This window comes from Chlorocebus sabaeus, chromosome 21 (assembly GCF_047675955.1).
Source record: "Chlorocebus sabaeus isolate Y175 chromosome 21, mChlSab1.0.hap1, whole genome shotgun sequence".
Taxonomy (NCBI): domain Eukaryota; kingdom Metazoa; phylum Chordata; class Mammalia; order Primates; family Cercopithecidae; genus Chlorocebus; species Chlorocebus sabaeus.
Genome location: NC_132924.1, coordinates 64,737,452 through 64,753,515, shown reverse-complemented (window position 1 = coordinate 64,753,515; position 16,064 = coordinate 64,737,452). Strand labels below are relative to the sequence as shown.

Below are 16,064 nucleotides of genomic sequence, written 5' to 3'. Positions count from 1 at the left end.
CATGTTGAATAGAAAGATACCAGGTTTATTTTTCACCCATCTGATAGTTTCCAGAATCAAAAATAATAACGAATTGGCACCTTTGCCGTCGTGTGTGTGTTATCAAACATGATATGTATAATGTGGATGAAATAGACTGGCAAGTAAAGATGTTACCAATGAAATCCATGTGAAAACATTATCCTTGTTCTTAGAGGAAGCAGCCTAAAACTACTTAGTTGCATGACTTTTCTAACGTGTCTCCAAACTACTAACAATTATGTCAAGATAGAAAGTTAGCAATGAACCCCTGAAAAGTCACTGGTACTGTACTACCACACCCTTTAGAGCAATTTTTTAATAAGATCCACTTAGTTGGAAACTCATTTAAGTTGATTTTAGCTTATGGTTAAATAAACACAGAGACTAAACACTGAACAAGTATTTCCAATGTGAAACTTCAGCAAGTAAGTAGTAATCACTTAGGAGATCCTTAACAGTCATCAATTAACTCACTCCTATTTATCATACCTGATGAAATAAAATATTCTGGTATTCATTTATATTCCCCTATTTGAAATTCTTAGGAATAATTATAGTTTGGGGTTTATATCCCATTAGGAATGAATTATAATTTTATTTCTGTGAAAATACAGTTATTTATATAAGTAACTTGATTCATTAATTTCATTATTTAAGTTAATGTATGTTTGAAGACCTGTATTTGAAATAAGATTTACTTTACAGCAGCGATTGATGTTGAGAAAACAGTTACTGTTTAATGACTGCAGCATATTTATGTTTTTAAAAATGGACAGTTGTTTGACAATATTATCACTGACTCTTTGTCGCTTCTCCTAATGATGAAGTGACATTTTTGTGTGTGCATTCCCATTTTAATTATTTAATTCAGAATCCTCTAGTGAAGACTTTTCAATGAAAGCTAGAGCTTTTATGTTTAGAGCTCCCTCTTGATGTCCATCCAGAGGTAACTAACTCTGTGTTTCTTCCTCTTTCTCTTCTTGTCCATGAAAAGAAACTATCGAGAACAGAGGTATGTAATTAAAATAATGTGAACATAAAACTGTAAGGTTTGACTCAGATTAGCATTGCTGGAATTCATACATGCAATTATAATTAAGTTCACTTTGTTTTTATGCTATAATGATCATACACTAATCTTGATTTTTCATTATCTTGAGATAATTTTAATGATGGTGCCATGAAATATAGTAATTTAAAATAGATCTGTCATTTAATTTTAATGGTTCTTTTATCCAACAATACAACAATTAGTGGAGAGTCTTGCTTATTTTTTAATAGTAATATATATAGAAATTGATTTTTTCCATCCAAAACATACTTCCTCTATGGTAAGGTGTCCCATTTGTTTACATTAATGTTAGCTTTTCTTCATGTTTGTAACACTCTTATTGCCTAATACTTTCTGAGGGAATTTGTTACTGTTTTTATATTAATAATATCCATTCATAAGTGACAAAGTTTATTTGGGCAGTATTGCTGTTGGGAATGTTCTAGCATTTGTTGAGCTGTTTATCTCTGCATAAGGAATTTTTTTGTATTGATTAGGTAACTGCACATTTAGTTAAAGAAAGAATTTGCATAGTTGGAATAATAAAAATGTCTATATTCTTGAGAAAGTCAGACACCCTGTATAGCATAACCTTAAAAATCTGTGCTTAACCAACAGCATAAAAACAGATACAAAACATTCATGTTGTTCTATAACAATTACCTATTTTATCTGAATCTAAATTAGCACATAATATTGAAATTCACTCTTCACTTTTCATACTTAAAAAGTTACTAGTGCTGTTAGCTATTGATATAAAATATTAAAATATTATCCTGGAAACTGATAACCTAGACCAGGTCTTACACATGATATAGTTCTATACTCATGATATTTATGCAGATTCCTATTTACTTAACCTTTTCCATTGTTGAGTTGCATGCTTGTGACAGGTTATGAATAAGGTGTATAAATGTGGTAATTTGTCATGCTCCATCACAACTTTCATTTTTTTTCACAAATCAAAAATTTAACTTTACTCTTTTTTAAATAAATTAAAATTCCCATAAGGCTTTAACCGTAAGTATCTGTAGAATCTGTATAAATACATGGTGCCCATGGGTTACCATTTGAAATCCTGGTCAGTTTTTGTAGACAATAGAAAATATTGACCTTTCCCTAGAGTGACTAACTCATCTTTACTGGAAAAAGTAAAACTGGGACAAAATTACAATTTAAGAACAACCAGATTTCTTCGTGACATGTTGTAAACTCTTGTGTCCAAAAGCGCTTGAGTAGAGCAGGAGCCGCCGTTTAGGCTTTCTGTTGAGTAGAGGTTGACTGATCACATTAGAAATCTAAGTTTGTTGAGTTTCTTTAGTGGAAAATAGAATTAGGCAAATAAGATTAAAAAGTTAATGATTCAGCTTCATTTCCACAGGAACTAAGGCTATAATGTAATTTAATATTGCTGAATATATGAAAACAAAAGTGAAATGTCTCATATGTAACATAAGCAAAACTAGCACAGTGCTCTAAGATATGTTCTCATTAGGGATTCTGTCCAGAATAAGGGAATTGCCTACACTTTAGAAAAATGATTAATATTGAAAAGTATGCACAAATTTCTTGTGCTAACTCAATATGTAGAGAGATATAGTTAAGAACATTTTCACATGAAGAATCTCCTTTATGTGCCTGATATAATTTCATGTCTTCTGGTGTTACTGAGTCATCATTTCATTGATCTGGCTACTCTTTTGGAATCTAGTCAGTCATATTTTGAGAGTTGTCATATCTTCAGTGGATATTTATTTTATATATTTTGATATATGTCAACACAACCCTTTTTTGTCCTTGCCCATAACTAATGAATATCAGGTTTGTACAGCAGGTCTCGAAGTGGAGAAATAGCAAAGAATAGACTTTAGATAGGAAGTTGTGAATGTATAAGTGTTTTCTAAATGATTTTCCTTTTCGAGAATACATGCTAGTGATTATAGACGAAGTGGTAAGGCCAGAGACCAAAGCATGCATTAAAAAATGTTCAATCTTATAAAAATATCAATAGACATTAAAGTAAATAGCTTCCCAAGTCCAAAATATACCAGGAAGTAAAATTAAGAATTTTGAATTGTTATTGCTTTTAAATTAGGTTTTTCTTTGAGGTTCCATGGTAGGGAGACCAATCCACAAGGAATCAGAAATCTACTAGTATGTGGTATTGGAAAATCAAACTTTCCTCAACTCTGAAATCAAGTAAGGTTCTTTGTAATTTGTAAAGCATTATGGTGACGGGAAGTTACTAGTATGTGGTCTTGGAAGACTGTGTTTCTCTGATCTTTGAATGAAAGAGGTGAATGTAGTTCTTCTCAAAGAGGAGGGCAGCATTCATTGACATGAGTGAGGCTCACACATACTGGTTGAGGTGGTGAAAATGTTGGTGAATGTAAACTTTTGCTTTGACACTAAATGCAAGACATAATAAGTATAATAGCCAGTTATTAGATTCCTAATACTGTTATAATGGCTCAGAAGTGCCAAACTGGGCGTAACTTTCCAATTCCTGGAGAGGACAGGCAAGTAATTCTGTGACTGAATTTGATAACCAGATACATTTTCTCTCCTGAGAATGGGTCCGGAAGGTTTTCAGTATAGAGAAGGATTATGTTCTATGTTTTCTTGCAAGTTTGACAAAAAGATGTGAAGCAGACCCATTTTTTTCTTTTTGTTCACAAACTTGGTAATAAAAAGAAACTGGAAGCTCCATTCTGGGGCATAGCGAAGGCAGAACTCCACATATGTACAGCATCAGTTTAAATCTGCCAGTGTCTTATGATGGGCAGAATTGTGGAACAAAGGAGCCATAGCCGTAGACATTAGGTAATTAGAATGATGGTTATATTTATCCTTTTATTTGAAATATTCAGGAAAGAAAACTTCCCCAATTTTTTCAGTTGATGTTTTGTTGATGTTATAGCACAATTGCTTTAGGACTTAGAAGCTATATGACTTGTAGTGAGAATTATAAGTGAATTTTAGTTTTTAGGATAAGTTTGCAAATAGCAATAGAATAAGAAACATTAACTGAACTTGGATACATAAAATATCCATGTTTAGCTGAAATCTTACTCTCTTCCTTTGTCTGAGATGAACACACACCATTATGATTGATGAGAAATATAAAACATAATTAGATTTTATCTTTTTGATCTATGGTTTTACTTTAAGCAGAATGCCCTCCCCTTCCCCATTTCTTTTCTCTCTCACCTGTTTTAGCCACTTTATTTTCTGCTTGTGAACTTCCTATCTTTTTTCCAAACCTTTCTTAGTTTGCTTTTATATTATTATTATTTTGGTGATATTCCTGCATCTGTCAGTGTTACTTGGTACACATTATACAGTATTTCTTAAAACAGTAAAGTAACAATTTAATAAGAGACAGCCCAGATGCCAACAAAGCATTGGAGAAATGCCTCTTTCAGCACTAAAGTTAAGAGTTGGTTAAATGGTTTTTTCCTCCAACATTTTAAGTATACATAAGAATTATTAAGATAAATATAATTCAACTGATGCTTTTCGGAAAGATTAGACTTCTCTCATAGCAGGACTGTTTGCCTAAAGGTTTTGGGGTGATCAAGAAACAGTCTTACTTAATGTTTAAATTTAGAATGCTAACATAACAACTAGATGATTTATAATTATGAACATATTAAGAGTTGTCTTCTGAAGTGGAAATGTTAAACATCATCATTATATTATTATTATTATTATTATTATTATTATTATTATTATTTTGAGGTGGAGTCTCTCTGTCGCCCAAGCTGGGGTTCAGTGGCATGATCTCGGCTCACTGAAACCTCTGCCTTCCAGGTTTAAGCTATTCTCCTGCCTCAGCCTCTTGAGAGCTGGGATTACAAGCGCGTGCCACCACACCTGGCTAATTTTTTTGCAGTTTTAGTAGAGACAGGGTTTCACCATGTTGGTCAGGCTGGTCTTGGAATCCTGACCTCATGATCCACCCACCTCGGCCTCCCAAAAACATTGTTCTTAAGAGATATTTAATGAAATTCATAACCTATCACTGACATTTACCATGGGAAGAACGTTACATGCCTTCCTCATGGAATTTTAAGGAAAAGCCAGTGAATTTCTATCTTTTGGAGACTTTGCAGTGTGATAGATAAGAATCTAATCTGTTCAACATAATGAAAACAAGGTGGTGCCCCAGAAGTACATTGAACTGAAACTGACTGAAACCCATAGTTTATGATTATTTAGCATTTAGGGTGTTTGAGCACTGTGTAAAAAATGACCATGGACTTCAGAGAGGTTACATTGAAGGGTTAATAAAACATGTTTAGTTAAAAACACAAAACAAAATTGGGCCCCATCCATTGGGAACGATAGTCCATCTACATCCTTAGTGTCAGCTAAGTGATGCCTTGGTAATTGCCAGGATAAATGCCTGAAGGCCAGCCAGACCCATGTAAAGAGAAGGCAATTTGTGGGATAGAATATTGGGAATGGTCAAGTGTAGTTCAGAGCTCTTATATAATAGCTTGTCTTCATCTTTTATTTATTTTATTTATTTTTTGAGACAGAGTCTCACTCTGTTGCCCAGGCTGGAGTGCAATGGTGTGATCTCGGCTCACTGCAACCTCTGCCTCCCAAGTTCAAGCAATTCTTGTGCCTCAACCACCCAACTAGCTGGGCTTACAGGTGTGCGCCACCACACCCAGCTAATTTTTATGTTTATTGTAGAGATGGAGTTTTACCATGTTGGCCAGGCTAGTCTCCAACTCCTGACCTCAATTGATCTACCCATCTTGGCCTCCCATAGTGCTGGGATTACAGGCATGAGCCACCATGCCCAGCCTGGTCTTTAATTGAGTTGAATTTGGTGAGGCACATCTCATCAGTTTATAAAGATTATCAGTAAAGATAGTAGTGATAAATGGGATTTGTTAACCATAGAGATTATTATTGGAAATGTGTTCATGGGATTCTTTTATAAATATTAATATAACACAAAAGGGAAATTTTCTCCCCAAGGCAAAAAATAGAACTCTGATTTTATTGACAGCTTTTTTTTTTCAGGCATTAATGGAATATTTTACTGATACAAGGTAAAATAGAAAATATTAATAAAGATCTCTTACAGGGGAAGATATAGCAGGTGTCATGTAACAGTCTAAATATGAGGTTTTGTATTTTTTTCCTATAAAATTAATGTTTTATATACTGGGGAAAAGAAAGGATAACTACTATGAGCTGAAGTCATTTACAGAATTAAAAATATTTTGGAGGAATCGTATCAAAAAGTTATAGGTAGAATTAATCCTACATTACTAATTTCATGAAAAATTCTACTTTCTTTAGTAAACATAAAAGAGAGTAGATTAAATCACACAAGTTAAAATATATGCTCCATACTGATTGAAAAATCTTTCAGATTCACAGACATGTGTAACTAAATAGCATTAAAATTATATGAGAGTATTCAATCATTCAAGAGAATGAATGACCAAGTATTTTAAACATTTACAACAATATGGCAATAATTTAAGCAAGCAAACACCTGAAAATGGCATTTTGGGGGGATTAAATTAAGCATCAGCAAATAATCAAAATTATAATGGTAATTAAGGAGAAACCAAATAAGAAAAAGAAAAGTTAGCAAATTTGTGCTTTTGCTGGAGATTTAATTAAGCATAGCTTTGTTAAAAATTCTCAATTCAGCACTAGTTTGTGGCACCTCCAGCAATAGTACTGAATAGAAAAGAATCAAGTTTTTGATGCAGTTGGCTATTTGGGAGGCTACACCACTGACAAATGACCAGATTAGCTATTGCAGGAGGGTTAACTGGGGGCCTTATCTAAAAGTTTCTATCTGATTACCTTAGGAGAAGTAATAAAAATCTGTTCCAATCTTGGTTTATTGAAAATCAGATGATTTGGGTCAATAACAGTGCAGATTGAATATGTTTTCACTTGGGCACTACTACTACAGTAGAGATAGAGAACTAAGGTCACCCACCAGCTACCTATAAATATGCTTCTATAGTCTCAACAAAAATTCAGTTATTTTTTTCAACCTTTTCTTGCTCTTGCTAAAGTATCTTCCTTCACATATTCCACTGAACAGTTATAAAATTTCCTTTTTGATTTAACTTTGAATCTTTCCATTTCTTCATATTTCTGTTAAATGAATAACGAAGCTCTAAGTTGAACATCAAACTCTAATAGTGATTTGTTTACATTAAATTCTATAATAATTTAAAAATCAATCAGTTCTTTTAAGACCAAATCCAGGTTACATTATGTATGTTTAGAAATTATTAACAGTTTATTCACCACAAAGGAAAAAAAAAGCTATGCTTAATCTGGGTAGGGACTATCTGTCCTAACACACCTTTGACATAATTGTTTTTTAAAAAAAGACAAAAATGCACTTAACATTTTCAAGTATAATGAAGTTACCATGAAAACACTCATATTTTCATATTTTTTTCCCCAAAGCAAGGCTTTATTCATCCAAACGATAAAGACATTTGTAATTGCATTTCTGGCCTCTACAGTTAGAATGACTTTAATTTGTCTCATTTATTGATAATTTTATGTGTTGTGATAGATTTGATTCATGTAGATCATTATCCCTACCTCTCTTTTTTCCTGAAATAATATTTGTATATGTCTGTGTTCATGTGTGTGTCTTGTTTTCTGACTCTGAAATGTTTATTATGCCTTAGACAGTTACCCCAGGGAGATTATGTAAAAAAGCCTGGAGATGGTGACTCTTTTTATAGCGACATTCCTCCCGGAGTCAGCACAAACTCAGCATCTAGTTCTAAGAAGAGGTCTGCTTTTCTGTCGCATTTTCAGATTTCTACCTGTTCCATCACACATTATTCCATTAGTCAGAACATTTCATTATTTTGCAGCAGGTTTGATTACTTCTTCCTTCTTTCTTGAATGTTAAAAAATAGTATCCTTTGTTCTTTGATTACTCTACTTCAAAATGCCATATGCTCAGAACCACTCATTACACAAATCAGGCCACAAAACCTAAACAAAGCAAACCAACCAATAACTCTGATTCTATATAGAAACCTCAGGGTTTTTCAGTCTTGCTTTATATGGCTTAAGAAACTATACATAGTATTTAATAATATTTAAATGGTGAGCTTTATGTCATGTTTGGTAGTCAAAGAAAAAGGTTACTGTCATGCTTCAATAAAAGCAATTGTTAACTAAATTGGTAATTTAAGTGCTGCATTGAATATTTTTTAATTTTATATATATCAAAGCTAAGCTCGCTATGAAACAAAGATTGCTTCTCTGTGAATCATATATTTCAGTATTATGATTTTGCCTTTTTGGGGGGGTGATTATTTCTAGACTTTATAAGTTACAACTTAGTTGACAAATTAAGTGTTTTTAATTTTGCCTGAGTTTTATAACAGTACAGGTGGAATTAATATTTATATGTCTTAGACACTGATGCTATATTCTTATTCTAGCATCTTAAGGTGTATGACACCATTTAAAATTCTGCATGCTTTGTAACTGCTTAACAAAATAAATAAAAAGAAGAAATAAATAGTTGGCATGATTTAGGAAATGAGACCTATATTCATGTTGAAGGAAGCAAAAATATTCTTGTAGAATAATTTATTTATTTAAAGTTGCCAATAAGAGTGTAATGGACAGGAAAAAAGGTTTGATAGCCCTGCTCATGCCTTTGGGCACATTAACTACTTTGCAGAGTGAAGGGGAAGTTGCTAGTTTATTGAGAGGAAACATGACCTGTTCCAGAGTTCTGTATAGAGTGGATCATCTGTAAATATTCTGTAATGTCTCTCAGTCTTTGTAAACGTTAATCAGGAACGAGAATAGAAGGAATTAGTGAAACCTGGGAACTCTACTTTATGTGGAACTTTCTTAAGCATGAAGGATAGTTTTCACTTAGATAACGTAGCTTAAAGCAAAAGTAGAAACACTAGTTGTCGCCAAAGGAGTATGGTTCTACAGAAGAATGTTTTTAAAAATGTATTATTTTAATTTATGGAGGGCTTGTTGGCTAAGAGCAGAAGACTAGGGTTCTACTTGAATTCTCTAATACAAATATTTTCTTGATAGAATATTAAATTGTAAATTAAATAACATGGTAAATTAGTGGAGAAATTAATGATTTCCAGCAGAATTTCTGTTGTTCTTTTGTACAAAATATGAGTCATTCTGTGAGTAGCAAATGATGTTGAGAAATTCCAACCTAGGGAATTCATATGAAATAGTTGTGCTGAGTTCCATTTATTTTCAATCATCAGTAGAAAGCTTTTTTTTTGAAATAGAAAGTATTAACCATCAACCAGAATAATATATGGAAAAGATTTTTAAGTATAGTGCTATTTTCTAAAGTACCTATAAAAGAGTTTAAAATATCCATTTGAATAATTCCCAGATTTTAGAAAAATCTCAGTGGGTTATGATTCTTAAGCAGCTAAAAGTTGTTAAGACTTTACTCTGAAGTATATGTAGCTTGTTAAAATTCTTGTGTGGTACAAGGTAGGTGTGTAAATTTTGCTTCTTGTAGATAATTCATTTAAAGATGGTAGGACCCAAATAGGTGGGCTCGATGGTACATGGGCTTTGTGAGAGGCACTGTCATGATAAACATCTGATTCAGTTCAGTTATTGAACAATTAGCCAACATGTACTGCACTTTTTTGGACCATATTTGTGGGAAAAAATGCCAATTCTTAGAAAATAATTTTATTACTTAAGAAAATCTAAATAATGCTTTGATAAATGTTAACCAGGTTCACTTGAGCAAATCTTTATGTAATCTCTTGGAAGTCCATGTTCTCATAATATTTGAGTGGAAACCATTGCTTTACAATTAAGAAACATCTATGGTGGGACCCCATTATAACTCTGCTGCTGGGGTTATGCTGAAATACATAGTGAATTTGCTCTGTGGTTGCTGCGTTCTGGGGAATGTAAATTGGCTTGCATTGTGTCTTGATACTTTTCATTTATATACTATTGTAATGGGGTTCCATTGTATTTGACTTTTCTTAAATTGGATGTTGTGTAATTCTGCCTTCTTCATGAAGACTTTCATGTTCTCTTCATTCTTTCATTTCAGATTTTTTCTTTCTTATTTTATTTAATGCACAGTAATGCTTAGAAGTTTTGCTTACTGATCTCAAAACATTCATTTGGTTACATTTTTGAACAATTTATCAATGTTTTCAATTTTAGGTCAAATGGGCTGTCTCATTCTTGGAGTGAAAGGATTCCAGACACAAAACATATTTCAGACATCTGTGAAAATGGGCGACCTCGAAGTAACTCTTGGCAAGGTAGAGGTTGGCATTCTGAATCCATCTGTCCACACAATTCAATTTTATATTCTGTGGCCCCTGGTTGTAAAGACTTTTTCATTTCTTGGAAGCTCTTTAGCTTTTGTCCCAACAGAGAGGAGAATATGTAGAATGAGAGCCTAGGTTTTATCTGGATGGGAAATGGTGGGATTCGGCAGCGCCAGGACACTATACACTTTGTGAAATTTAATTTGAGAAAGCTGCACAGTGTGAAAACTCAGTGTTTCACAGTGGTGCTGCTTATAAATTACACCCACTTGAAATGCCTCGTAATTAGACATAGGGCAATTACTTATTTACATGGAAATCTAGCTCTAAACCATCTTTTTCAGGTAACCTGGGAGGCAACAAAAAGAAAATCAGAGGCAAAAGATTTAGACCTCGGTCTAATTCAACTGAGTAAGTCTGAACCTCTAATGAAAAAAAGGCACTCCAAGGTCCTGTGCGAATAGTGTCAAAAGTAAATTAAGCAGATAGTCAAAGAACTGTAAACCATGTCTTCGGTCTTGCTTTTATCTTTTAAATTCTTTTTTGCCCTTTAAAAATTAACCATGGCTTTTCTCTTTTACATAGGCATCTCCGCAACTGCGCCCATACCAATATGCATTGATAGTGGGGGTCTCACCCTTGCTGCAGGCTTTTTCCTCCAGTCACCTGCCATTGTGGGGTCTTGGTTCTGTATGAAGGGAATTTGATAACATTCCTTTCTTCTCATCATCTGGGATTCAACCATTTCAAAGGGTCACCCTTCCTCTCCCCAATACTCACACAGCCTGTAAGCATCAGGGAAAAATTCCCATTTTACTAGAGCATGATACTGCTCACAATCTGAAACCACCACTATGAGGTCTTCATGGCTGCAATCTAAGCATTCTCTCAGACTTATGGAATAAGTTTCCCTTTTAAATGTTCTCAGATAGAACATTTAAAAGGGCATTTTCCTAAACTTGCTCTTTAACTGAATCATTGTCACTAAATGCGACATTATCTGTTTTAAATGATAGCCATGCATTTACCTTTTTTTTTCTTTTAAGGGGGATGGGTTTGGAAGTCACATTTAAAGTCATTTATAATGAAGTAAATAGTGTACTTGTTTTGTTGGTTTCTCCACTTAAGAAAGTACAAGGAAAACAAAACCTCCTCAAATCTTTATCTCCCTTCATGGAATAAAACACATCCTTAGTATCCTTTTGGACTGAACTTGCCACCTGGTTTTTTTTTTACCCATTCTATTTTATCCTTCCTAAAACTTGTTACTTATTTCTCACTGTAGTGATAGTTATTATTTCCAGGAACTCTATTGCTTCTTCACGCCTTAATACTTGGAAAGTCTGAATAGCAGGTATTTGTTAACTGCTTGTCAAAAACTTATGTTAGCTTTTCCATCATATACCCTGCCTTTTTCAGTCCAGGAATAATAACATTGCCCTGAAATTTGGACCTTCCACCTGAATGGTATTGTCTTGTAAGTGGCTTGTCAACATTTACTAGAGGATACTTTATAGACACAATAGACAATTTCAAGTGATACCATTGCATGGTCCAGAATGGCATCATAGAATTCCATCATAAATAACTAATGTGTTAGAGTTTATCTTATCCATTCCCAAAGCACTTGTATGCTTTAGGGCTCATTGTTGATAAACTCTTCTTGGAATGTTGTTTGGTTTGTTTTGCATGAGGTCACCTAGTAAGAGCTCCTTAACTTATCTTAGTTGCTCACAGGTGTACAGATAAAATTGCAAAATGTTCTTTAGAAGTTCCTTGTGTACTGTTTAGTGTTCTAACAGCATTTCCTATAACAAGGCTTCAAAAACTCCTAAGTTAAAAAAAAAAATCAGTACTATGTTAAAGCTGTGAGCTTAGGACCGAAAGCACATTTGGTGTTTAACAATATTCATACGATGTTTTCTAGAACATTTACTTATTTTTTAAAATGTTATGTATAATTTCCACTCACATTGTATGATTAAAATTGTAATACTGCAGATAGCCTTTGAGAAATCTTGCCTATGAGATAATTAAATTATAATATTTAATATGACATTATAATAGGTTCATCTTTGTGAGGGAGAAGTATTAAGGACTTCCTCAGATTTTTCAGACTTTTCTGATTTTGGTTACATGACTCGTGTTAATTAAATGGATTCAAGTCTGTAAAGCTGACCACAATTCTCACATACCTTCTTGTATAGGAACTGTCTCTCTCTATATACATACGTATATACATATATACACACACACACACAGACACACACACGTATATATTTTCTTACGAGGATTCCTGATACGTAGCATATCAAGAATTATGTTTGCAAACTTTTAATACTTTCCATATTTAATCCCATTTGCTTCTGATAGTATAATACCATTTGTGTGACTACAAGAGGAACAAATTCATCACAAATATCTCTTTTGTTTTTTCAAATAAGAGATATTTCAGGTCCATTACTCAAAATTCCCTTTAATACCTCATTATTCCAAAAGATGATGAAAAATTGAGACATGAATTAAAACATGCGCCATAAATACATGCTCTGCTAATTAACAAAATAAAATGTCCTCATATATTGTATTGTTTTTCCAGTCAAAACTTTTGCATCTTCCTCATTGTTGTAAATGATATAAAAATTTTTTTGGCTTAGACTTTGTATTATATATTGTGTTTTTACAGGAGGGAGCCCCAAGCACCTGAGCCTGGGCACTCCCTCGCCCAGACAGTCCCATCCCAAGGCATAAGCCCAGGGGGCTCTGACAGCCCCCAGACAGGGAGTCTGGATCACAGGTCAGTCTCCACCTGCCCCTTCATTCTGGGCTGCCACTTAATCTCCTTCCAAGTCCTTTCCTTGGCTGAGAACAGGGTCATTTGATCTTTGAGCGAGCCCCCATGTTTGCTTGGAGGTGCTCCTGGTCCAGCCAGCACCAGCTAATTTTCCTTTGCTTTTCCATCCTGGAAAACACAAAGAGCTCCCCTATCCCATCTAACGCATTTTTTTTGCATGTTGCGCTATATGCCAAGGCAAGCCACATAGGTAGATTTACTGCAATGTGATAGAATCCCATCACTTCAGCCGCCATGACCTTGAGATGTCAGGAAGCTCACCGTGAAGACATTTTTATGGCCAGATCCCCAGAAAGAACACAAAATTGAGAGTTCTTTTCAGTGAAGAACTCTATGGTGAAGTGACCACAGCCTTCTGAAATGCTCCCTGAAACAGAAAAAAGTCCATCAAGTGCAAGTCAACCCATGTCGTTGTAGCATTCATGGAATAGCTGTGGCAGCAGTCCTTTGAGTTTCTAAGACTGTCAGTGAAAGGAACAAATGTCTCCTCCCGGAAGTGGCCGTCTGCCTTTGGGTGACTCACTTTGCTGTGTGGCTATGTTTCACCTGATTACAGCTGCATGGGCTTTTTCTACGGTTTTCCCCAGGCCAGAGCATTACTAGCCTTCATTTGTGGCTGCACTTGGCTTTTTGACTTTTTCTTTTTGTTGAGAATCTCAATGGAAATCTTTATGCAAGTTTTAATTGGCTATCTGTGAAAGCACAAGTTGGCAATGATTGTGGCTAAAGGCAAAACTAGTGTGAGTTGTTTCTGAGTCAGGAGATACTAAAAATGGTTTTATAAGCAGAAAAAGCAATTGAACCCTTCTTTCAGAAGGGAATTTCACAATGCTATTTTGTATAGTACCTCGACTGAGGGAAAGGGCTGTGGAAAAAATAACCTGATATTTTTATGTAATTGGAAATGTAGTCTTCCATATTTATGAACAGCTCAATAACTAAATATGGGGGAAAGAAGCAAAATGTAACCAAAAATAAATAATGTATTTTATAATTTCCCCTGGTTTGTTTACAAATAACTTATGTTTTATAGAGCTTGAATCTTTATTGTCTATAGTATCTCTAGAAGTTACTTTTTAAATGAAGAAAAGAAAAAAAGAAAACCTCCAAATTCTTCCAAGTAGAATTTGTTAAATCTACATTATTTCACAAGGGCAGACTCTGAAGGGGATGTATTTTTGCTTGGCTCCCAGGGTAAAAATCAAAGGGAACTCTGGGGAAAACCAACAACTTAGACCTCCCTACAGTTTTATTACCTTTAAAATTTGCACAGTAATTCTGATGGAAACATTGCCAGATCCATCAGGGAAATGCTAAGTAAGTTCGTTATTATTCTCTGGCAGTCATTCACACAATTCATGGTCAGACACTTGGAAGGCAACCTCTGAGGGTTGGTTCCTAATGGAAACATGAGCACTTTATTTTGGAGTGCACAAAGAAGAGGAAGGAACACTGCAGCTGCAACTAAATTACTAAATCCAGCTTCGAGATCATGGAGGCCTATTTAGACCACACTTAATGCGCATTGAGGCTCCAGGATCAAAAGAGTGGGACCCTATCTGCTCCTTACAGAGCCAACTGGAACATACTTTCATGTTGACTCCAGCTTGGGATCCTCTTTAGGGAGTAAGACAGTGGTCATGTAAAAGCCTTCTTATATTGGAAAGAGAATTTTGTTCCTTTTAATTGTTCTTAGGGTGTTGTATGCCCAAATGCCAGATTGGAGTTGCAGCCATCTGAATATTTTCAAAAAGCATCATTGTCATTTAAAAACCAAAGAGCCAAATGAGAGGTGGCCTGGAAAAAGCCACTTTGGAGGTGGGTGAATGGGACTGCTGACTGTACTGTGATTGAAAGGGAGATTCTAATTCACTTTGGGAAGCCACTGGAAAAGGCTTTCCCAGAAATGTTGAATACATTGTAGAATGCCTTGATTGAGCCTTGTTGTAGCTAAGATTATTCTCATGTCATTGTATAGACTGCCTCATAATCACCCAACATCCATTCTGGTTTATTTGCCATGGTCACTTGCATTTGGAGGGTGAAGACATCCTTGCTAAGCTTGTGCTGTGTATTTTCAGATTTTCTATCTTGTTCTGCTTTCTTTGTTCCTTCCATTGCTTTCTGCAGGTATTTAAACCCATGGTTCAAAAGAGACTATAATGTAGCTAAGTGGGTAGAAGATGTGAATAAAAACACTGAAGGACCATACTTTAGGTATTTTATAAATTAATTTTTATATCCTTCTCAAACTCTCCCAGCACATACAAATACTGTAGTGTGACTGGCTCTCTATCTTGTATCTCCCAATACAAGTTCCTATAGGTGGAAAGGGGTCCTTGTTTATTTGCTGCCTTTTGACTCTGTTTTTGCTTCGTGAGCAAGTCTGGTTCTTTTCTGAATGTTTCAAATAAAGCCATTTGAAAGGGTTGCCATTTAGTGCATGTCCCTATCACCATCTTAAGCTTTTTAGTAGCTTTCTCTTCATTTTATGCTATGTAGTATTCTATGGGCATGAAACATACTTTCCACTAATAAAGAAGCACTATTAACCTGAACAATTTAGTTTCTATAATCTAGCAGTTTCATAATGCATTTTTCCTACTTACTGCCTAAGAGTGCATAGTGTATACAAAAATTCAAGGAAAAACATATAAAGAAACTAAGTGAAATGTGATGGGATTTTACTTGGATAGAAACAATGATTTGGTCTAACTGGAAAATTACTGAGACAACATTGACCCCATGGGAGTATGTGGAATGAGTTTAGGTTTTATTTGTTCAGTATAACCATTTCCTACCAGAGAAAGGCTGTGCTGAG

At 34.5% G+C, this 16,064-nt stretch overlaps 1 protein-coding gene across 13 annotated transcripts in view; it reads left to right on the top strand.

The window, feature by feature from the left end:
* ADAM22 (ADAM metallopeptidase domain 22) overlaps positions 1 to 16,064 on the top strand; it is a 258,039-nt gene that overhangs the window by 226,436 nt on the left and 15,539 nt on the right. For 3 of the 13 annotated variants that reach the window (XM_038004584.2, XM_007982280.3, XM_073009141.1), the window contains 3 exons: positions 1,016 to 1,033; positions 10,280 to 10,380; positions 10,734 to 10,800. In XM_038004584.2, the coding sequence (XP_037860512.2) occupies positions 1,016 to 1,033; positions 10,280 to 10,380; positions 10,734 to 10,800 (186 nt within the window). Of the gene's footprint in view, positions 1 to 1,015; positions 1,034 to 7,764; positions 7,960 to 10,279; positions 10,381 to 10,733; positions 10,801 to 13,075; positions 13,187 to 15,373; positions 15,461 to 16,064 lie in introns of all 13 variants that reach the window. The other 10 variants (XM_073009144.1, XM_007982270.3, XM_007982279.3 and 7 more) reach the window with 7 other exon arrangements.